Source organism: Odocoileus virginianus, chromosome 2, assembly GCF_023699985.2.
Source record: "Odocoileus virginianus isolate 20LAN1187 ecotype Illinois chromosome 2, Ovbor_1.2, whole genome shotgun sequence".
Classification (NCBI taxonomy): domain Eukaryota; kingdom Metazoa; phylum Chordata; class Mammalia; order Artiodactyla; family Cervidae; genus Odocoileus; species Odocoileus virginianus.
The window spans coordinates 101,078,915-101,100,431 of NC_069675.1; the positions used below are offsets into that span (position 1 = coordinate 101,078,915).

At 62.5% G+C, this 21,517-nt stretch overlaps 4 protein-coding genes across 10 annotated transcripts; 3 read left to right on the forward strand and 1 right to left on the reverse strand.

Annotated features, from left to right (window-relative positions):
• The first annotated feature begins 586 nt into the window (after positions 1–586).
• On the forward strand, positions 587–3,637 carry PTGDS (prostaglandin D2 synthase). 2 transcript variants are annotated; one of them, XM_020888397.2, is made up of 7 exons: positions 587–766; positions 1,477–1,616; positions 1,723–1,799; positions 2,172–2,288; positions 2,431–2,532; positions 3,146–3,171; positions 3,480–3,637. In XM_020888397.2, the coding sequence occupies exons 1-6, from the start codon at positions 653–655 to the stop codon at positions 3,169–3,171; spliced, it is 576 nt and encodes a 191-aa protein (XP_020744056.2). In that variant the 5' UTR covers positions 587–652; the 3' UTR covers positions 3,480–3,637. The 2 variants fall into 2 exon arrangements, with proteins under 2 accessions (XP_020744056.2, XP_020744054.2); XM_020888395.2 differs by having other exon boundaries at positions 3,499–3,637.
• A 92-nt stretch (positions 3,638–3,729) lies between these two features.
• Positions 3,730–7,187, forward strand: LCNL1 (lipocalin like 1). The gene is made up of 6 exons (XM_070456158.1): positions 3,730–5,044; positions 5,350–5,489; positions 6,042–6,115; positions 6,231–6,341; positions 6,575–6,676; positions 6,907–7,187. The coding sequence occupies exons 1-6, from the start codon at positions 4,946–4,948 to the stop codon at positions 6,930–6,932; spliced, it is 552 nt and encodes a 183-aa protein (XP_070312259.1). The 5' UTR covers positions 3,730–4,945; the 3' UTR covers positions 6,933–7,187.
• Positions 7,188–15,265: 8,078 nt separating this feature from the next.
• PAXX (PAXX non-homologous end joining factor) lies at positions 15,266–21,175 on the forward strand. Of its 6 annotated transcripts, none has more exons than XM_070456170.1 (7): positions 15,266–15,533; positions 15,660–16,253; positions 16,334–16,394; positions 16,620–16,669; positions 16,749–16,939; positions 17,020–17,091; positions 17,265–17,647. In XM_070456170.1, exons 2-7 carry the CDS (start codon positions 16,129–16,131, stop codon positions 17,447–17,449), a joined length of 684 nt encoding a protein of 227 aa, XP_070312271.1. In that variant the 5' UTR covers positions 15,266–15,533; positions 15,660–16,128; the 3' UTR covers positions 17,450–17,647. The 6 variants fall into 6 exon arrangements, with proteins under 6 accessions (XP_070312271.1, XP_070312279.1, XP_070312261.1 ...); XM_070456178.1 differs by having other exon boundaries at positions 16,006–16,253; XM_020888516.2 differs by lacking the exon at positions 15,266–15,533 and having other exon boundaries at positions 15,600–16,253; positions 17,265–17,349; positions 17,447–17,647.
• On the reverse strand, positions 15,614–20,117 carry CLIC3 (chloride intracellular channel 3). Its single transcript, XM_020888398.2, has 6 exons — positions 20,039–20,117; positions 19,176–19,285; positions 18,978–19,103; positions 18,754–18,860; positions 18,503–18,678; positions 15,614–18,430 (listed from the first exon to the last, which is right to left on the reverse strand). The coding sequence occupies exons 1-6, from the start codon at positions 20,072–20,074 to the stop codon at positions 18,272–18,274; spliced, it is 714 nt and encodes a 237-aa protein (XP_020744057.1). The 5' UTR covers positions 20,075–20,117; the 3' UTR covers positions 15,614–18,271.
• Positions 21,176–21,517: the final 342 nt, after the last annotated feature.

Here is a 21,517-nt window from a genome sequence, read left to right on the forward strand (position 1 = left end):
AGGTGTGCAGGTACAAGGAATGGGCCTCTGCCCAAGGCCAGAGGGTCCCAGGCTGGGAAGGACGCCCCGGGGGCTCCCAGCCAGACCCCGCCATCTGGCTCCGGGGACACTGTGTCGCACACCAGGCCCTCGGGCTCCACTCAGGGGAGCTTTGGCTTCCTTCCTTTGGCCCAAGTTTCCCATCACCCCCTGGCCTGCTGGGCCTTCCGGAACGAAACTCAGGCGGTGCAAACAGGGCCTTGTGTCGCCTCCCAGGGTTACCAGGCTCGGACACAGAACAATGGTGGGGCTTGTGAGGGGAGTCAAGTGACCAGAGACCCCAGAGGCAGGGCAGCACCAAGGCACTTGCCCCCTGCCCCCAACCAGGCTGCTTCCAAGGCTGGAGAAGGGGCCCGCCATGCGGGGGCCTCTGCCCCCCCCAGCTGGGCCTGGGGGGCAGGCGCAGGCTGTCCCAGTCGGTGCCTCTTACATAAGCAGCCCCGTGGGGGGCGAGGCCGCTGCTGCCCTGTCCTCCCCCCGCGTCACGAGCCTGCTGTGGGCTGTCCTTGGGCCTGGGTGGAGGCCAAGCCAGGCCCATAAATAGGGGTCTCCGGGTGGCCTCCCTGCCTCCTGCCTGCCTCTCTGCCTGTGCCGCCAGCCCAGTCCTGGGAGAATGGCCACTCTGAACAGGCTGTGGATGGGGCTGCTCCTGCTGGGGGTCCTGGGGGTCCTGCAGACCCCAGCCCCCGCCCAGGCCACCCTGCAGCCCAACTTCCAAGAGGACAAGGTGAGGGCTCCCTGCCTGGCGCAGAGACAGGACGGTGCCCATGGGGAGTGGGGTGCTCTCCCTGGGAAGGGGGAGCAGAAGAGAAGGAGGGCTCGCCTGGCGGGAGAAGGCTGACCGGGAGAGGCCTCCCCAGGAGATTCACCGACGGGCAGGGACGCGCCTGTGAGCGGGAGCGCGCGCTCGTCAGACCCGCGGGCCACCTGCGCGCCCGCCACCCCTAACCCAACACGGTGAGCCCAACGAGCTCACGACGCCCAGGGAAAATAGGCACACCTTCCACACCTGGGCTGGGGACACACCTCCGTGCGCGAGGGCGCAGATGACGGAGGAGCTCAGGGTGGCGCCAGGAATGGCGTCGGAACCGAGTGCGCCCCGGTGCGCGCCCCCTCCCCCCCGTGAACACGCGCGCAGAGGCCTGCGGGGGTTCTGCGGGGGCACGTCGGAGCGGGTCTTCCAGCCCCGCGCCCCGCGCACGCGCCCCGCATCCGACCCCCGCTAGGGACTGCCCGGCGCCCTCTACTGCCGGTCCCCGGGCCGGCGGGAGCGGGACCCCGCGAGGGGGCGGGGCCGGGGTGAGCGGGCGGGGCCGCGCCGGAGCAGGCGGGGCGGGGTGGGCGGGGGGCCGGGGTGGGACGCAGCCGCGCGGGCCGCCCACCCCCGGCGGGTCCTGGAGGGTTCCGGCCAACCGGGATGGGGTCCTCTCGCCGCAGTTCCTGGGGCTCTGGTTCACCTCGGGCCTCGCCTCCAACTCGAGCTGGTTCCTGGAGAAGAAGAAGGTGCTGTCCATGTGCAAGTCCGTGGTGGGCCCCGCGGCGGACGGTGGCCTCAACCTCACCTCTACCTTCCTCAGGTGGGCGGCGGGGCGGGCATCTGGGGCCCAGAGCTCCCGGCGCAGGGTCGCAGTCTGGGGACACCCCCAACGCCTGACCCCTGACCCCAGGATGACCTGCCCACAGGAAAGACCAGTGTGAGACCCGAACCTTACTGCTGCGCCCCGCCGGACCCCCCGGCTGCTACACCTACACCAGCCCTCGTGAGTGCGGCCAGCAGCGACACTTGCTGGCTGGGACTCTGGGCGCCGCCCTGCCCGGCGGTATGGGGGAGGGGGGGGTGGCCGCCCCGCCAGGGTCGGCCTGGGTCTGCCCAGCAGCCCCGCGCCAGGGCCGTGCAGGGCTCTCTGCAGCTGTCTGCGCCCCGTGCTCCTCTCACTCCTCAGGCAGCTCTGCACCCCAGGACCCCTGCCCTCCTTGCCCCTGCCTGGGGGTGACATCCCCCTGGCCATCTTTCCTCCTCCCCAGAGGGGTGTGGCTGTGGGGGTTTGTGGCGGTCCCATGCACCCCTGATTTTATGAGCCCTTCTGGTTTGGGGACACTGGGCCCCACGGGGCTGTCTCCCGGGTTTCCAGACTGGAGCAGCACCCACGAGGTGTCGGTGGTGGAGACGGACTACGAGACCTACGCCCTGCTCTCCACCGAGAGTGTCCGAGGCCCGGGCCAGGACTTCCGCATGGCCACACTGTACAGTACGTGTCCCATGCCGCGCCCACCACCCGGCCTGGGGCTCCACCCGTGGGGGTGTCTGGGGGCACCCCGGCCTCAGGAGCAGGGGCAGAGCGGGGATGCTGCAGACCAACGGAGGCTGAAGGCTTCTCCTCCCTGCCCCAGGCCGCACCCAGACCCCCAGAGCTGAGGTCAAGGAAAAGTTCACCACCTTCGCCAAGAGCCTGGGCTTCACAGAGGAAGGCATTGTGTTCCTGCCGAAGACTGGTGAGCACGCTAATCTGACGGGAGGGGATTAAGGTCAGGTTAGAGGCAGACAGACCGTCTCCTGATCCCTGATCCGGGGGAGGCCGAGGGGTGGAGTCCGTCCGGCCAGACTGCCCACTGACCGGGGCACGGCCTCCGGAGCGGGGGCAGTCTGTCCTCACACCGTGACCATGGCCTGCGGCTCCCGGGCCGGGCCCAGGAAGATGCTACCCAGGAAACACCCCCTCCCCGGATTCACCACGAGCCCACCGTGTGCCAGGCCCCGGGTGGGCCCCTGGGATGCGAAGGCCCCCAGCCTGGGAGGGGGCAGGGCAGGCCCTAGAAACGGAACCTGTGGACGGGCGTCCGCGTCGGGACATGGGGACAACCACACGGGGCTCAGCGGGCTCCCTGAAGCGCCCACGGCCTCCCTGCCAAGGCAGCCTGCTCTGGGCCCGGGGAGGGGACCGGATCTTCCTCTTGGAGGGGCGGACAGAGCCTGGGGGAGGGGCGGGAGTGATGGGGGTGACAGTCAGCAGTTAAGGGGTCATGAGATGCTCTCCACGGCTGCATCGGGGGCGGGAGGGGGCGGGCCTGGGGCACTGACCGCAGGCCTGGGCTTCTTTCTTGGCAGACAAGTGCATGGAGGAGCACACATAGGTGAGTGGGGGGCTGGGGGCCACCTTCACCCAGCAGGCCCCCCTCACTCGCTCATTCAACACGCGCTCACCAACAGCCTCCCATCTGCCACGAGGGCTGCTTCACGGAGGGGCCTCCGCTGGGGTTCAGCAAGGTCACTGGGAGCGGGCGGAGTGGTCGGCCGGGACAGGACTGGGGTGGGGTGACCAGGGGACGGCGGGGAGGCCGGCTCCCTCTGCTGAGAGGCCTCGGTGGACGGGCCCTCGCGACCTGAGACTGAGGGGCCGGGGTCCTGGGGTAGGGGGGCTCATGGCCAGCCCCACCCACAGGTCCCACTCTCCTGCCCAGGTGAGCCCGGCTTTCAGGACCTGGCCCTCCTGCCCTGCTCAGCCGTTTCCTGCAACACCCGAGACCCCAGCCCCTTTGCCATTCCCACCCTGCCTCAGCCTTTATCCCGGCTCTGAGAATAAACTCCGGAAGCAAATCAGCTCCTGGTTCACGACTGTCTGTCCTGCAGTTGGGCCTGGCTCTGGCCAGCTCTCCAGGGACCTGACTGCCCCCCACTTTGCTTTGGGCCTGGGTGTCCCTTCACCCTCTGTGAAATCTGCAGCTCTGCGGGATGCCCCAAGGGGGCGGGCAGGGACGCACTAGCTCGGCCCCTGAAGGCGTGGGAGAGGCGGCTGGCCGGAAGCCTGGACAGCCCAGGGAAGCTGTGTCCCCAACCACTCCACGCGGCCGGATCTCACCCACTGCAGCGCCTCCGGCCACCCCCTCCAGGCGCAGCTACAGCTGATGGCTCTGGGCAGGTGCCCACAGTCTGCCCCCACCCGGCCAGAAGAGGCCGAGGCCCAGGGCAGCTCTGAAGGAATGGGGTTAGCACCCTCAGACTGGGCAGAGAGAAGGGTTTGAGGGCGCAGAGAGGAAGGAGGCTGGAGTGTCCATGGACCCCAGACAGAACTGACCGAGTGGGCTGGAGACGGCCACCCCCCCATCTCCTGGGGCCGCCTGAGAGCCCCCAGCCCCCAGCCTCTGGCCTGGGCCTCAAGGGCACAGCCCTGCCCACTCACCCGCCTCTGGCACCCGAGCTAACCCAGAGCCTCATGCAAGGTCTCCCTCCCAGCCCGCCCTTCACCTCCTACTGTCCCCCAGGTCCTCCGCCTGTGTGACCGTTCTCGGGCCCTGTCCTGGGCCCTCCTGGCTCACAAGGTGTTACCCACAGCAACCTGCCCACCAGGCCCTGTCCAGGCACCCAGGTTGTGAGGGTCAGAGGTGAGGGTGAGCTTTTGGAATGGCTTCTCGAGGCTCTGCCTGAGCCCAGGGCTGGAGGCCACATCCCACAGGGCCTGCCAGCCTTCCCCTCCCCTTGCCCTGGGGCATCCGGCCCCCTCCCCAGGAAGGATGGGCGGGGTCTGGTGGGGACCCGCTGGGCCAGGGTGCTCCAGGGAGCAACCCGACCAGAGCCTATCACAGTGGGGCCTGTCCCAGGCGGGCAGACCAGCGCCCCAGGGAGCAACCCGATCAGAGCCTATCACAGTGGGGCCTGTCCCAGGTGGGCAGGCCAGCGCCCCAGGGAGCAACCCGATCAGAGCCTATCACAGTGGGGCCTGTCCCAGGTGGGCAGGCCAGTGCCCCAGGGAGCAACCCGATCAGAGCCTATCACAGTGGGGTCTGTCCCAGGCCGGTAGGCCAGTGTCCCAGGGTGTCTCAAGAGCATAAAGGCACAGTGGGAGAGGCCACCCCCACCCTCCTGTCCTGCTCCCGAGACCCGTGCCATCGACGAGAGCCACCTTCCAGGATGCTGCAGACGCTGCTGATCAGCGGGACACTCGCCCTGCTCACTGCAGACCCAGGCCAGGCCCAGGTCCCCATCCAGGCCGACTTCGATGCCAGCCAGGTGCGCACGGACGTGCCCAGGCTGGCCGCCTCTCTCTGATTGTGTTCTAGGAGACAGGCCAGAGGGCTGGGGGAACCCAGCCCAGCCCCCACTCTGGTTCAAGCTCAGCTCGAGGGGACCATCTGCCCAGCTGACTTGGTGGGGGGTGCTCTGCAGAGGACAGTAGGCCCCTCGGTCCCAAGTCTGACTTCTGTCCCCACCACTTGCCGGGCCACCAGCCAGATGAGTTGCAGCTGCCCCCCAAGTTCGGGTCAGGTTTGACGTGGCAGCCGGGGCTACCCCCAGCTCGCCCTGTTCCCCTGCAGTTCCAGGGCCCCTGGTACGTGGTTGGGGCGGTGTCGGACGACCAGGGCTTCCTGGATGCCAAGGACAACATGAAGATGCCCGTGGTCTTGGTGACCTCCTTGGCCAACGGCGACCTGGGCATCAAGTTTGGGTTTCCCACGTAAGTGATCCCAGGAGTCCCACCTTGGAATGGCCTTAGGCCCAGCCAGTGTGCGGTCAGGTGGGGGAGCCAGGAGGAGGCAGGGGTGTGCTCAACCCATCAGGGGTCAGAGCCAGGCCCCACCCGTGCTAGGCTGCAGGGCCAGCGAAACAGCAGCCCCGCCCACCTGCTCATCAGAGGGGCCCCACCTGAGGGCGTGGGGGAGCTGTGTCTGTGTGTGTGTGTGTGTGTGTGCACGCATGCAGGCATGCTGGTGTCTGGAGGGGAGACGGGGAGACCCCACAGGCCCCACGTCCCCTGGCTGTGTCCCTCTGCCCCGGGGTGTCTCCTCTCCTATAAGTGAATCATAAAGCACCTGTGTGATCAAGCGTTGCTCTGATGGGAGACAGGTGGCCCTGGGGCAGGCTGGATATCTCCCCCTACGTGGGGCAGTTGGCAGCAGCTAAGTGGCAGCCGTTTTTGTCGCGGTCAGGCAGTTTGTCTTCGGGACGCCCACTGGGGCTGGGCCGTGGGCGGGGGCTGCAGCTCAGGCCGCTGGGGTCCCCTTCCCAGGCCCGATGGCGGGTGCCAAGAGACGGAGAGCACCTTCACCAAGGGGGCCGTGGACGGGCAGTTCAGCAACGCGGGTGAGGCCAGCGCGTGGGGGGCGGGGCTGGGCAGCGGGACAGCTCTCGGGACCGTGGGGACGGGCAGGGGGCTTCCGGGCCGGCGCCCAGCTCAGTAGGCTCCCGCCCCCTCCAGCTATGGCGCAGACCGACATCAGGGTGGCTTTCACTGACTACAAGCACTTCGCTGTGATGTACTTCGAGACCCAGAAGGGGGGCGTAAAGAACGTCTGGCTGCAGCTCTATGGTGGGTGACGGGTGGTGGGAGACCCACCCGCCTGAAGGGCGGCACCACCCCGGCCCCATCCGGCCTTCCTCTGGGGTCACGTGGGCGGTGTGCCCTGCAGCGTCCCCCGTGCCTCCCCAGCGAGCCCTGGCTGGGAGGCAGGTGGAACCAGCATCTCCCAGCGCCTCCCTGGGCCCCTCCCCTGCCCCGGCCCCCCGCCCACGCCCGCTCTGCTCACGGCGCCCTGTCCTCAGCCCGGGCCCCGGAGCTGTTTCCTGAAGGCGCCCAGAGGATGCAGCAGCTGGCACCGCAGCTGGGCCTGAGCCCCGGCCAGGGAGTCCTGCTGCCCAAGTCAGGTGAGCACCATCTCCAGGCCGCCCAGCGCTGCAGGGGCAGGGGGACCCCCGACCCAGGCTGGGGTGTGGGGGGCGCGGGAGGCCCCGAGGCCCGCTCCTCTGGCGCTGGACGCACAACAGGAGCGCCAGAGGAGGGAGGAGGGGGTCGCAGGCGGGAGAGGGGCTTGGCCCCTCGGGGGAGGTGGGGAGGGGGCGCCGGGCGCTTCCTCAGGACCTGCCCTCTTCCACAGACCAGTGCGCGGAGGTCCTGGCCTAGGTGAGCGCGGGCCGGCCTGGACCACAGCTGCCCCGCGCCCCGCAGACCCGGGAGGCCCCACCCATCCTGGAGGCCCCGCCCACCCGGAGAGCCACGCCCACTACGGGGCGGGGCGGGCGAGGCGCGAGCACCACCCCAGCGGGGCCCCCGCGCAGGAGCTGGAGCGGGGCGGTGGTCCCGGGACCCGCGGCCCAGCCCTCCTCGAGGTGCGGCTGCCTCTCCACCCAGCCCCCAGCACAATAAAGAGTCTCCATAAGCCGGCGCGGCGCTTTTCTTGGACGTAGGGGCAGAGGGCCCGGGTGGGCCGCGGCGGGGGCGCCCCGCGAGAGGGGCCGCCTGAGAGGAACTGTGTGCGTCTCGGGTTCCATCCCCACCGGGGAGCGCTCCGCAGCTGGTTCCCGGGCCCTGGAGGGACAGGGCAGGACACTTGCCCGGCAACCCTGCCCACCGCCTGGGCAGACGTTAGGTCCGAGGGACGCGGCCTCTCTGGTGGCCGGACAAGGCGTCTCAGTGGCTTCCTTGAGTCCCCCTCGGACCCCAGGCGCCAGGTCAGGGGTGCAGACATGCAGCCGCCTGAGAATGTGACCCCCGACTCATGCCGGTTACGCACCTGGGCTCCTCGGTCCCCGGGGCCCCCACACCACAGCCCTGGGGGTCCCCCCACCAGGTCCCCACCACAGCCTGGGGGTCCCCCCACCAGGTCCCTCCCACAGCCTGGGGGTCCCCCACACCACAGCCCTGGGGGTCCCCCCACCAGGTCCCTCCCACAGCCTGGGGGTCCCCCACACCACAGCCTGGGGTGTCCCCACACTACAGCCCTCGGGGTCCCCCCACCAGGTCCCCCCCACAGCCCGGGGGTCCCCCCCACTGGGTCCCCTCCACCACAGTCCTGGGGGTCCCCCCACCAGGTCCCCCCCACCACAGCCTGGGGTGTCCCCACACCACAGCCCTGGGGGTCCCCCCCACCAGGTCCCCCCACAGCCCAGGGGTCCCCCCCACCGGGTCCCCCCCCACAGCCCAGGGGTCCCCCCCACTGGGTCCCCTCCACCACAATCCTCGGGGTCCCCCCACTGGGTTCCCCCCACCACAGCCCCGGGGGTGCCTGCACTGTATCCATCCCAGCCTGCCCTCTGGCACCCTTCTCCCTGACCCCTGCCCACAGGTCTCTGTCCCTCCATTGTGTTGATGAGGGAAACAGTGCTGTCCTTTCACGGCTGGCCCTGAATCGTCTCAGGGTGAAATGGCACGGCATCTGTGCTGTAACTCGTTCAAAAAACAATCGAGCAAGATGTAAACGTGAAAAGTGGACCGTGGTCCCGGGTGACAGCTAGCTATGCCACTGTTTCTGCTCTTCAGCTGGTTAGATGTTCTTCAGTAGAAACAGCCCGGTCCTACCAGACTAGCGTTCTCCCTCTGGGCCCTTCCGGGCAGCGCGGTCACTGGGAAGAAGAGCCCCCACGTCCCAGGGGCCCCAGACAGCCCCTCACCCCTGCACAGCTGGAGCCCCGCCAGTGCCCCTGCTGCCCGGCCGACCCGCCAGACTCTGGCCTGCTGTGGGCACCACAGGGTGGGACCTGTCCCGTCTCCCCCTGCCCCCAGCCTGACACCTGTCCCGCGGAGGCGGGCAGTAGGTGGGAAGGCCCAGAGAGCCAGCACCTCCCACCCAAGATGCCAGCTGCCCACAAGACAGGCGTCTGCAGAGGGACCAGCGATGAACCAGTTGATCTATTCAGCGTGCTTTCCGCCAGCTCCCTTGGTCGAGATGCACAGCTTGTGGGATCTTAGCTGCCCAGCCAGGGAGCACACCCAGGGCCCCGGCGGTGAAAGCGCCAAGTCCTAGACGCTGGGCCGCCAGGGAATTCCCAGTCGATCGGCTGATTCGTTGGTTGATATTTGGTTTCCACACAGACCGATAGAAGATGGCGTGGAAATCGCGTAAGAGCGGGATTCACCGTGGGGCGGGCGGGGGCCGCCTCTCCAGCAGGCTCTCGGCCCCTGCCCTCCCCGCTCACTGTCCCCTCCAGGGTCCCCGGGAAGGGTCTGGCGTGAGGAGATGCAGTCTGCCCTCACGGCCCCTGGCGCCTGCCGCTGGGCCCAGTCCTGCACGCCCGGCTCTGGCCACAAGGGGGCAGCCTTCAGCCAGCTGCCCACCCGCGTCCCAAGGCTGCACGAGTGACAGCGCGCCACTCCTCGGCCCACAGCCGCCCGTGGGTCCCCTCTCAGAGAGTAAAGGCCAAGGACCTTAGGTGGTCAGCAAGGGCCCCCTCCGCTGACCCCACCGGCATTGCAAAGAGCCAGATCATTGGGAAAATGTTCCACGCCTAGGCGCTCAGGGGCCTTCAGTTTCAGCCCCTCACCCGCCTTTCCAACGTCCTCCCGACCCCCAGCACCGGGCTCCGGGGAATCGCAGGGGCCCCTCGCAAACCTCCTCTCTGATCTTGGCCACCCCACATGGCATGGTCGCCCACCGGGGAGCCAGCCCATGCCCCCTGCTTTGGAAGCACCGAGTTCTAACCACTGGACTGCCAGCGGAGTCCCCCAACCCTCTCTCTCTCTCATTTTTTTTTCTTAAACTGTGTCTTTTCTTTCTTTCCAGCTGTGCTTGTTAATCAGCTCAGATTGGCTATTGATGATTTGCATTGACAATAGGAATAGAAAAGTTTTATTTGCGCCAAACTGAGGACTGTAGAGCAGAAGACCCAGATGGAAGAAGCACTGAGATATGCTCCGCAGTCTGCCGAATGGGAAGGGATGTGTATACAGGCAAAAACTGCAAAGACGCGTAAAGTGTCAGGAATTAGGACTGAAGCTGATAGGGAGAGTGTTGGTAGAGCAAGGTCATTTGGGGTCCAAATACATAGTTACAAGGAGAGACGGTGAGACCATAATGTCGCAGGTGGTGGTGACTAGCAAAGAACAGTTGGTGATGACCTTGAGTCTAATACAGTTTAAAAAATTCAAGCTCCCAGTGAACTGTCTGAAACCACATCCACAATGGCCACCCGGCTCCAATGTGGATGCCTGAACCACAGTTTTATATCTTGTCAGAACAACAAACACCAAACATGACAGGGATACATTTTCTCAAGGTTTGAAGACAGATTAGCAGGTTCACAGCAGGTCAGCATGACCTCGGTGTCTGGGAAGGGAACCTCATCTTCGAAGGAATATAGTGTCGTCACTGGGGAGGAGGGGGCAGAAGGTGGCATTTATCCCTGTATTCAGAGTGGACATTCTAAACATTCACGTAATGCATCTTCCCCCTTCTTCCTCATTCTGTAATGGTTAAAGCAGATGCACAGTTAATGTTGACAGGCTGCTCTAAATAGCCTAAAGTTTAAGTCAAATTATGTATAATCCAGAATCACTCCCCCATGCCTTAATTCCTGCATCAACTATGTCTCCCCAGAGTGCTGGTTTAATTCTCCCCGGGCCGAGCGTGCCCTTGCTGCATCCACTGTTCTAAGACACGGACTGCAGATGGGAGACTTCTGAGTGCTCCCTCCGACCCGTCCTTGCAGATGGAGTGTGACCTGAAGAGATCACCAGTATGTGCGTGCTCCCTTTCCCGAGGGACACAATATCCAAGAAGGGTCCTCCCTGGCATCAAGGGGAAAAGTTGCTGTATCTGGGGAAAAAAAAAAAAAAAACCTGCCAATTGATCAGCAATGCTTTCAGAGAAACATCTCCAAAGGAGGAAATGTAAAGATTAATAAATAGAAACCATATTTCAAATGGAGTCAGGAGGTTCCATATTAAGGAGAAGTGGCAAGAATACACAGAAGAACTGTACAAAAAAAGGTCTTAATGACCCAGATAACCACAATGTGTGATCACTCACCTAGAGTCAGATATCCTTGAATGCGAAGTCAAGTGGGCCTGAGGAAGCATCACTACAAACAAAGCTAGTGGAGGTGATGGAGTTCCAGCTGAGCTATTTCAAATCCTAAAAGATGATGCTGTGAAAGTGCTGCACTCAATATGCCAGCAAATTTGGAAAACTCAGCAGTGGTCACAGGACTGGAAAAGGGCAGTTTTCATTCCAATCCCAAAGAAACGCAATGCCAAAGAATGTTCAAGCTGCCTCACAATTGCACTCATTTCACACGCTAGCAAGGTAATGCTCAAAATGCTTCAAGCTAGACTTCAAAAGTATGTGAACCAAGAACTTCCAGATGTACAAGCTGGATTTAGAAAAGGCAGAGGAACCAGAGATCAGATAGCCAACATCCTTGGGATCATAGAAAAGGCAAGAGAATTCCAGAAAAGCATCTACTTCTGCTTCATTGACTATGCTAAAGCCTTTTACTGTGGAATCACAACAAACTGGAAAATTCTTTAAGAGGTGGCAATACCAGACCACCTTCCCTGCCTCCTGAGAAACCAGTATTCAGGTCAAGAAGCAACAGTTAGAATGGGCGTGGAATAATGGACTGACTCAAAATTAGGAGAGGAGGACATCAAAGCTGTATATTGTCTTATTTAACTTATATGCAGAGTACATCATGCGAAATGCCAGGCTAGATGAAACTCAAGCTAGAATCAAGATTGCTAGGAGAAACATCAGTAACATCAGATACGCAAATGACACCATCCCAGTGGTAGAAAGCAAAGAGGAATTAGAGATCCTCTCGATGAAGGTGAAAGAGGAAAGTGGAAAAGCTGGCTTAAAACTCAACATTCAAAAAACTATAATTATGGCATCCGGCCCCATCAGTTCAGTTCAGTTGCTCAGTCATGTTTGACTCTTTGTGACCCCATGGACTGCAGTATGCCAGGATTCCCTGTCCATCAACAACTCCTGCAGCTTGCTCAAACTCATGTCCATTGAGTTGGCGATGCCATCCAACAATCTCATCCTCTGTCGTCCACTTCTCCTCCTGCTTTCAATCTTGCCCAGTATCAGGGTCTTTTCTAATGAGTCAGTTCTCCGAACCAGGTGGCCACAAGTTTTGGAGTTTCAGCTTCAACATCAGTCCTTCCAATGAACACTCAAGACTGATTTCCTTTAGGATGGACTGGTTGGATCTCCTTGCAGTCCAAGGGACTCTCAAGAGTCTTCTACAACACCACAGTTCAAAAGCATCAATTCTTCGGCACTCAGCTTTCTTTGTGGTCCAACTCTCACATCCGTACATGGCTACTGGAAAAACCATAGCTTTAACTAGATGAAATTTTGTCAGCAAAGTAATGTCTCTGCTTTTTAATGTGCTATCTAGGTTGGTCATAGTTTTTCTTCCAAGGAGCAAGCGTCTTTTAATTTCACGGCTGTAGTCACCATCTGCAGTGATTTTGGAGCCCAAGAAAATAAAGTCTGTCATTGTTTCCACTGTTTCCCCATCTATTTGCCATGGACTGATGGGACCAGATGCCATGATCTTAGTTTTCTGAATGTTGAGTTTTAAGCCAACTTTTTCACTCTCCTCTTTCACTTTCATCAAGAGGTTCTTTAGTTCTTTGCTTTCTGCCATAAGGTTGGTATTATTTGCATATCTGAGGTTATTGATATTTCTCCCAGCAATCTTGATTCCAGCTTGTGCTTCATCCAGCCTGGCATTTCACATGATGTACTCGGCATATAAGTTAAACAAGCTGGGTGACAATATACAGCCTTGACGTACTCCTTTTCCTATTTGGAACCAGTCTGTTGTTCCATGTCCAGTTCTAACTCTTACTTCCTGACCTGCATACAGATTTCTCAAGAAGTGGGTCGGGTGGTCTGGTATTCCCATTTCTTTCAGAATTTTCCACAGTTTATTGTGATCCACACAGTCAAAGGCTTTGGCATAGTCAATAAAGCAGAAATAGATGTTCTTCTGGAACTCTCTTGCTTTTTCGATGATCCAGCGGATGTTGGCAATTTGATCTCTGGTTCCTCTGCCTTTTCTAAAACCATCTTGAACATCTGGAAGTTCACGGTTCACATATTGCTGAAGCCTGGTTTGGAGAATTTTGAGCATTACTTTACTAGCATGTGAGATGAGTGCAATTGTGCCATAGTTTGAGCATTCTCTGGGATTGCCTTTCTTTGGGATTGGAATGAAAACTGCCCTTTTCCAGTTCTGTGGCCACTGCTGAGTTTTCCAAATTTGCTGGCATATTGAGTGCAGCACTTTCACAGCATCATCTTTCAGGATTTGAAATAGCTCAGCTGGAATTCCATCACCTCCATGAGCTTTGTTCATAGTGATGCTTTCTAAGGCCCACCATGGTCCCATCACTTCATGGCAAATAGTTGGGGAAAAACTGGAAAATAGTGACAGATTTTCTTTTCTTGGTCTCCAAAATCACTGCAGACAGTGACTGCAGCCATGAAATTAAAACATGCTTGCTCCTTGGAAGAAACAGTGTGACCAACCTATACAGTGTATTAAAAAGCAAAGATATGACTTTGCCAACAAGTTCCATCTAGTCAAAGCTATGGTTTTTCCAGTAGTCATATATGGATGTGAGAGTTGAATAATAAAGAAGGCTGAGTGCCAAAGAATTGATGCTTCTGAACTATGGTGTTGAAGAAGACTGTTGAGGGTCCCTTGAACTGCAAGGAGACCAAACCAGCCAATCCTGAAGGAAATTAACCCTGAATATTCACTGGGAGGTTTATTGAAGCTGAAGCTTCAGTATGTTGGCCACCTGATGTGAAGAACCAACTCATTGGAAAAGACCTGATGCCAGGAAAAATTGAAGGCAAAACGAGAAAGGGGCAACAGAGGAGTCAATGGTTTGATGCTATCACTGACTCAGTTCATGGACATGAGAATGAACAGACTCCAGGAGATAGGAGAGGGCGGAGGAGCCTGATGTGCCGCCGTCCACGGAGCTGCAAAGAGGTGGACACGACTCAGCGACTGGACGACAAGGGGCTGGTGATGCCACACACACCTCCCGGCCTGATCGTCCAGACAAGAGCCTTGCAAGCACAGCAGCTTTCACTCACCTCCATCAGACATACAGTCAGGTCAGAAACTCAATGAACATGGAGAGGCCCCAGGTCTCCTCCAATCCTGCCCTGCTCCAATCATCTTGGGAAGGGCTTTTCTACCCTCCTGAAATGCAGGGGTCATCCGTGATCCATCCCCTCCTCCCTGCTACCTCTCTCCACTCCACTCTGAGCCCCTGGCCCCGCCTGCATCAGCTCTGCCCTAGGAACTCAGCCGCCCTCTACTATTCTCCCTGCTCTCCTCACCTTCATCCCTGCAGCCCTTGAGGCCACTGCCTCATGACGTTCAACATGGGCTTTATACACAAAAATCAGAAGTGCCACCTCCACCCCACCCCTGCTTAAATTGCCAACAGCTCCCCACTCTGCATTCATTCATTTGTTTAAAACATCTCTTTCAGTCATTAGAAAAGACCCTGATGCTGGGAAAGATTGAGGGCAGGAGGAGAAAGGGACAACAGAGGATGAGATGGTTGGATGGCATCATAACTCGTTGTACATGAGTTTGAGCGAACCCCGGGACATAGTGAAGGCGTGCTGTGGTCCATGGGGTCACAAAGAGTCTGACATGACTTAGGAACTGAACAGCAAAAATGTGCCAGCCACCGTTTAAACACTGAGAATACCGTGGCGAACGACAGGGACAGAAAGTCCTGCCTTTGTGAACCTCAAGTTGAAAATGGGCAAGAAAGAGAATAAATAACCCTATTAGTAACCTACTGCTGAAAGATTACCCCCAACACTGAGCGGCTTAAAGCAGCATGTACTGTCTGCCTGTTTCCGAGGGTGAAGAAGCTGGTCTCAGGTGCTCTGTGCCCTGTGGTGGGGCCGTGTTCCCATCAGAAGGCTCTGCCGGGAGACGGTCGGTGTCCGGGCTTCCTCGCTGCTTGTTGGCCAGGCCTTGGTCCTTTGCCACCAGGCTCCTCGTGCCGTGTGAGCAATTCCAGAGGAAGAAAGAAGTGACAGTCCATCACTTCTGCCACATTCTATCGGCTATCTGCGAGGGACTCCATCCAGGCAGGCTCAGGGGAGGGGTACTCAAAGGTGAAAACCTAGGAGGCACTCGGTTGGGGACCATCTTAGAGGCTGCTGTCACTGCACGTAAATCAGAAGGTACTTTGAATAGTGACAAGCTGGAAAACAAGTAAATTCAGAGAGAGGACTGAGATGTGGGGTGGGGTGTTGAAACCGGGTATAAAACAAGAGAAGGCCTCACCAGTGAGGGACCTTTGGGAGTGAGTCTGGGGAGGGGTGCCAGGCAGAGACAAGAGCGCATGCAGAGGTCCCAAGGCAGGAGCCTGGCGGGGGTGGGGTGAGGGTTGTGAAACAGGATGCATCAGCCAGGGGGCAGGCTTGGCTGCAGGTGAGCTTGAAATCCATCAGCACAGCTTACAAACCCACCTGCCAGCTACCCTCCGCAAGCCTCGTCCTGTCACCCTGGCCTCGCAAAGCCCTGAGCAGAGCTGATGTGCCCACAGCAGGGCGTCTGCAGAGGCCGCCCCCTCTGCCTGCTGCCCACTTTCCTGGCGCGCTCCATCCCTCTCTCCTTCCGGGTCGCGGCTCAGAGGACACTGGGCACGACCTGAGGACTTCACGCTTCATTGTCCCTTCCGTGGGCGCTCCCCAGCTCCAGGAGATCAGAGACCTGCCTACCGGTCAAGGTGAGCTCCGGGCCGGGACACCAAGGAAGGGGTGCTGGCTAAACACGGCGGAGCGAACGGACGAGGGGCGGGAGGCTGGCGCGGGTTACCATACTTTATTCTCTTTCGTATTTTGACTTGTTCCAGTTGACACAGGAAGCGGGGTGCGGAGGCCAGGGGGAGGCCGCAGGGACCGTCGAGCGGGGACAAAGCCATCTGAGGCCAAAGTGGTGGGCGGCCAAGCCTGCGCCTGCTCAGGGCTTGCGCCAAGGGGGGAACTCCGGACTCAGCGGGGACAGGGGGCGCGCAGAGGGAAGGTCCAAAGAGGCCCCCAAGTGTGCGCGGGGGGCCGAGCCCCGGACTGCGACCAGGTTCGGCGAGCGCAGCCCGGGAGCCGGAGCCGGGCACGTAGCCCCGCTCCACGGCGCAGGCTCCGCCCCGGGCTAAGCCCTGCCCCAGCCAGCCCCGCTCCGGAAGCCTTTCGCCCGCGCAGGCGCCCCAGGCACCAAGGCACCCCAGACCGGCAGGCGCCCGGGGTCAACAGGCGCGCCCCGGATCAACGCGCGCCGCGGGGCCGCAGCTCTGCCCGCCGGATCCCTCCGCCGGCCGAGGCGCCATGGTGCCGCCGCCGCTGTGGCCGCCTCTCTGCACGCTGCCGCCGGGCCCCGGGCCCCCGCGCTTCGTGTGCTACTGCGAGGGGGAGGGCGGCGGGCCCGGGGAACAAGGCGGCTTCAACCTCTGGTGAGTAGCGGGTCTCGCGAGGCGGCGAGGGGCGCGGGCGGCCCGGCGGGCGGCCCAGTCTGACTGCCTCTGTTCCTTAGTGTGACGGACGCCGCGGAGCTCTGGAGCACCTGCTTCACGCCGGACGGCCTGGCGGCCCTGGTGGGTAACGGGGCTCCTGGGCGGCTGGGAGCCCCCCGCACCACACACCTGCAGCGCGGACCGCCTGTGGGCTCGCAGGGGGCGGCCTGGGATTCGCCGGAAGCACCTGGGCACCCTTCCCACGGCCCTGCAGCTGTCCCGGGAGGCCCTGGTCGGGCAGATTGGGGGTGTGCCCAGAGGCTGAAGGATCTCAGGCCCCTGGTGACCAGCCCTTTTTCCCTGTAGAAAGCCCGTTTTGGCCTCAGTGCTGCTGAAGACATTGCCCTCCGATTCAGGTGAGCCTCTGAGCAGAGAGGCAGGGTGGGTGGGGAGCAGTGGATGTGGCCACGGTACTCAGCCCCGCTCCTTCCCCAGGGCAGCCTGCGAGCGGCAAGCTGTGACTCTCACCGTGCAGGAGGACAGAGCGTCCCTGACCCTTTCAGGGGGACCCTCGGCGCTGGAACTTGATCTGTCCAAGGTGCCAGGCCCAGAAGCAGCCTCCAGGTTGCAGGCACTGATGCTGGGCCTGGCGGAGCGTGTGTGCAGCTTGGAGCAGCGGCTGGCAGGTAGGTGGGGGTGGGCACCCCCTGCCTGGGCTCACTAGGGTCCCACGGCCAGGCCTGCATTCCTGCTTTCCACCCCCCAGCTGCTGCAGCAGAGATGGCCCCCAGCCCCAGAAAGAGCGCCTGGCAGGCGGGGCCTCATCTCTTCTTACCAGGTAAGGCCTGTCACAAGTGACTCGGGTTGGGGCCACGCTGACTCTGCTGGGACTCGGTTCCCCCAGAACAAGCCTCAAGCTTCAGAGAGAGGGTCTGTCCTTGTGGAGAGGGGCTCGTGGGCCTGGGATCTTGCTGGACTCAGGAGCCCCCTGCCCTCATCCTGTTTCCCCAGACCCAGATCCTCAGAGAGGTGGCCCTGGACCTGGGGTCAAGAGGCGGTGTCCAGGGGAGTCTCTCATCAACCCAGGCTTCAAGAGGTGCTCCCCCGCCCCCCGTCCCTCCTGTGCCCAGGGTCCAGCGTGGACCCCGCCCGCCCCTCCACACCCTGCAGCGTCATCCCCTCTTCTCTCCCAGTAAGAAGCCGGCAGGTGGTGTAGACTTTGATGACCCCTGAAGGCACTGCGGAAAGTGTGACGTCAGGACTGTGCCTCTGAGGGCAGGGCAGGGGCAGCCCCCAGGACCTCCCACCGGCACCTGCCCAGCCTGCTGCCAGGCTCGAACAAGGCCACTCCTCCAGCCCCTCGCCCATCAAATAAACATCTTCATCTGGCGAAAGTCACCAGGTCATGGCCAGGCACTGGCTCCCAGGCCCGCGGGCCAAGCATGGGGCCGTGTCAGGCTCTGGTTCCTGGTGAGACTGCCCGGCTCTCTCGCCCTGCCCACCTGTCTCACCCTGCCCACCTGTCCCTGCCTGGCACACCCAGGAGCCCAGCTGGCTGTGCAAGGTGGGGTGGGGCTCTGAGGCTAGAAATCTTGTTCCCGCCCCAGCGGGCACATGCCTGTGATGCAGACCCCACACGATGGCCAGGGAGTGGGGGGTGGCCTGCCTGCACCTGGGCAGAGCTGAGGAATGTGGGGCCCACCCTCTGGCCCGGAGTTGCTCAGATGAGGCTTGGCTCCACACCCTCCCCAGCCATCCTGCGGCCCCACCCTGGCCTGACTGGTTTGGGAGCCCAATCCAGTCCCGCCATCCCCAAGAAGTAGGGAGATGGACTGCACCCCGCCCACGGGCTTCTCTGCTGATCCTTGTGGGCTGTTGTCTGGAGCTGAGCGTCCCACGGTGGGCGTTTGGGAGTGGCAGAAACTGAGGGGCCTCTGATCCCTCTGATGCCCCTTCGCGCTCATTGGGGCAGAGGTGCCTTTATGGGGCTGCGGACGATTGGGCAGGTGGCAGGGGCGCTAGCGGGGGCGCACGACGGGCCTGTACGCCGCCAGGATCTCAGCGCTGGGCGGACACGTGTACTTGAACTCCTTCTCCTGCAGGGCGCAGTCCAGGTAGTGGTGGACGCCGCGCAGCTCAGCGGGGATGGGAGCCTGGCGGAAGTGCGCGCACACCGTCTACGGGAGAGGGGCGCCGTCAGGGTCTCCTGGAGAGTCTGCCCGCCTGGCCCCGCCCCGCCCGGTGCTTACGTTCACGATGTGCAGCTTGGGCAGCAGGCCGCAGTCGGCCAGCGTGAGCTGATCGCCGTCCAGAAAGCGGCGGCGGGACTCACGCAGCTGCGGCTCGCGCCCCAGCTCATGCTCCAGGGGCGCGCGCAGGTAGCTGTCTAACTTGGCGAGGGCGCGCAGCAGCTGCTGGTACAGGGCTGAGGGCGAGGGGCCTGGTGAGGACCGGCCAGGGCGCCTCTCCCGCCACCCTCGCCGCGCCTCCAGATCCTCACCGTCGTCCTGTGCAGGCACCGGGTTCTTGATGAAGGCAGAGAACTTGTGAAAGACGTCGTTGCCCGCCGCGGCAGACTCCCTGTATCTGGGCGCCAAGCTGGGGAATCTGGAGCGGGAGGGGGCTCGGGTCAGAGTGCGCTGCACCTTCCCGGCCCGCTCTGCCCTTCCTGGGCTCTGCCCCGGGGGTGGCCTGTCTGCAGGCCCCTCTGCACCCGGCCCTCACTCTGGGGGGCCCAGCGTCTCCTCCAGAAACTCCTCGATCTGCAGCGTGTCGGTTTTGGCGTCGCCGTCGCAGAGCAGGATGGGCAGCTGGGAGCCCGGAGCGAAGTCTTTCAGCACCTCCGGGGACCTGTGGGCACGAGGCAGGGCGGGAGGCGGCTGGCAGAGGAGTGTGAGGCCAGGGACTCGGGGCAGGGCTCACCTGCGGGTGTCCACGGTGGTGAGTGTGAAGGGCACGCCCTTGAGAAGCAGGATCATGAAGAGCCGCTGACAAGAGGGGCAGTGGCCCACGCTCTCGCCGTCCTCGCTGGCCTGGGGTGGGGGACACGGGGCTGCCAGGGCAGGGGGCACACCCAGGACCCCTGCGAGCTCCTGCTGCCCAGAGGCCAGAGCAAGCCCAGGGCTCCAGCTCTCTCAGGCACAGCCTCGACAAGTGGCTGGTGAGGGCCCTTGACTTGGTCCCTGGGAGGAGGGGTCTGCAGAGCTGCCAAGGGCCCGGAGGCTGGGCAGGGCGCCAGGATGAGGGGTGTGGGGGTGGGACCCTGGCTCTGGGGCCTGGCCCCTTGACCCTTCAGAGCCTGGGCAGAGGCCAGGCCCCTGGGCACCAGGCCCTGCAGGATGGTCACAAGGGTGGGTCGGGCCGATGGAGCTGTTTTCTGAGTGATTCATCCCGTTGGACTGGGCACCTTGCTGCCCTGGGCTGCAAGGGTGGGAGGAGGCCAGGACCTGGAAGTCCCTTCGCAGGGGTCACAGGTCCGGGCACTGAGCGGGCTGCCTGGCACAGCCCCTGAGCCCCGGCCTCGGGCTGTCTGCCTGGCACAGCCCCTGAGGGCTTTTTTCCCAGGAGAAGGGGGCCGCCGCGGCCCTTTCGGGGATGGTGCTCTCTCCCTTCTAATGCACCGCCCGCCCCCCCCCCCCACCCAGTTACACAGCCTCCAAGAGACAGCCTGAGCCCACCGCCTCAGAAGACACTGCTGCAGACCCCTGCCTCGGCCTGCCCCAGAAAGTAGAGCCCCACAGAGCACTCCTCCCCGGGACCGCCCCCCAGCCCAGGCAGCTTGGTACCTTGACGAACAGCTGGAGTTTGCCGGTCTCAGCCATGGTGGGGGCCGCGGCAGCAGGGCCTGGGCGGGCCCGGGAGCCCTCTTTAACGTTCTCCGAGCGCCCCGCCCTCCGCAGCCCCGGCCCGCCCTGTGGAGTCACCTCAGCCGGGACAGGCTGCCAGGCTCCTGCGGGGCGGGCACAAGGGTGCTCAGACCGGACCGCAGCCCCCAGGGGTCCCGGGGGAGGGAAGGGGGGCAGAGTGATGGAGGTGGAGGCACTGGACTGGGCGGGGGCAGCTCCGGGTCAGGGTCAGCCCCGCCGGGAACCCCACCGCCCTCCGTCCAGTGGACGCCCCGAAGGCCAGGGAGCGGGGGAGTTGGGAAGAGCCTGGCCACAGCCTCCATTTCCCCACCTGCCGACCAGGGCGCCGCAAGAGTGGGAAGCCACTTGGAAGGGACGCCCCCTTCCCACCTGTGAGCTGTCCCCGGGGCGTACCCACCCCACGCCCCTGCCGCTCCCCTGTGCGGTCGGGGTGTGTTTCTCCCGGTCCTTAACCTTTGAAAGGAAGAGCTCTTGGTGTTAGAAGCCGCAAGTTTCTGACCCTTGGGAACGGCCCTCCCCCCGGACTGGAAGGAAGGGCCAGAAGAGGCTGGGGGTTGGCCGCCCCCAGGTGCGCGCGCACCTGCCCGGTAGAGGCCGCTCGCAGCGCCCCCTGCCCGGGCCGGGCCTGGGGCGGAGCCTCGGGGAGGGCTGTGGAGGCGCCGCGCCACCTGGTGGCCACCGTGGGGTCTGCACGCGCCTTCCTCCAGGCCCAGGGCCCCGCCCCACCCGGACCCAGCCTGACAGCCCCTCTCCGGACCCAGAACTGGTCAGGGCCCCGCCACGAGCCGGGCTGACCTGGACGTACTGTGGCCTCGGGGCCTGGGCCTCGGACCCATATGCCGCCACCATGGGCAGCTCCGCAACCGCTGGTAGGGGGTCACCAGCTGGCTTCCTGCTTTGTCACACAACCCATCCTGGAGGAGGCCTGGGCCCTCCACACCTGGACCTGCTCACCAGATGGCCTGTGTGTAAAAACACCCTCACACGTCCGTTAGGAAAAGGGTGCAATGAACAGGTGGCTCAGAATAAAGGAAATAAAACACCCAGAAGAACACATGAGGGTTTCATTGCACACTTATTTCAGGAACAAATCAGAACAAGACAGATAATGGTTTGTGGTTCAACGGACAGAAATGTGGCAACCATATTCTTGGCAATGATGTGGGGAAACGCACTCCTGGGGCTGCCCCTGGTAAACAGCAGTGCCTCTGGGACGGCCCCGTAAGTACACGAAGGATGAATCAGTGGTCTGCAGTCCCCTGGGACTGGGAGCCTGGTGCATCCACGGACGCGGACAGAGGGCGGGTCCCACTAGCCCGAGGTTTCCTGGTGTTATGGCTGCCCCCTCTTAATTCACACGTTCGGGTCCTCCCCCCACCCCCCACCCTCAGAATGTGA

Coding starts and splice junctions, on each gene's coding strand:
- PTGDS (XM_020888397.2), top strand. CDS start 653: ATGGCCACTCTGAACAGGCTGTGGATGGGGCTGCTCCTGCTGGGGGTC. Junction 1,800..2,171: donor CTACACCTACACCAGCCCTC/GTGAGTGCGGCC, acceptor CCGGGTTTCCAG/ACTGGAGCAGCACCCACGAG. Junction 2,533..3,145: donor TGTGTTCCTGCCGAAGACTG/GTGAGCACGCTA, acceptor CTTTCTTGGCAG/ACAAGTGCATGGAGGAGCAC.
- LCNL1 (XM_070456158.1), top strand. CDS start 4,946: ATGCTGCAGACGCTGCTGATCAGCGGGACACTCGCCCTGCTCACTGCA. Junction 5,045..5,349: donor CCGACTTCGATGCCAGCCAG/GTGCGCACGGAC, acceptor GTTCCCCTGCAG/TTCCAGGGCCCCTGGTACGT. Junction 6,677..6,906: donor AGTCCTGCTGCCCAAGTCAG/GTGAGCACCATC, acceptor CCTCTTCCACAG/ACCAGTGCGCGGAGGTCCTG.
- PAXX (XM_070456170.1), top strand. CDS start 16,129: ATGGTGCCGCCGCCGCTGTGGCCGCCTCTCTGCACGCTGCCGCCGGGC. Junction 16,940..17,019: donor CTTGGAGCAGCGGCTGGCAG/GTAGGTGGGGGT, acceptor TCCACCCCCCAG/CTGCTGCAGCAGAGATGGCC. Junction 17,092..17,264: donor GCCTCATCTCTTCTTACCAG/GTAAGGCCTGTC, acceptor CTGTTTCCCCAG/ACCCAGATCCTCAGAGAGGT.
- CLIC3 (XM_020888398.2), bottom strand. CDS start 20,074: ATGGCTGAGACCGGCAAACTCCAGCTGTTCGTCAAG. Junction 18,861..18,977: donor GAGACGCTGGGCCCCCCAGA/GTGAGGGCCGGG, acceptor CTCCCGCTCCAG/ATTCCCCAGCTTGGCGCCCA. Junction 18,431..18,502: donor CCAAGCTGCACATCGTGAAC/GTAAGCACCGGG, acceptor CCTCTCCCGTAG/ACGGTGTGCGCGCACTTCCG.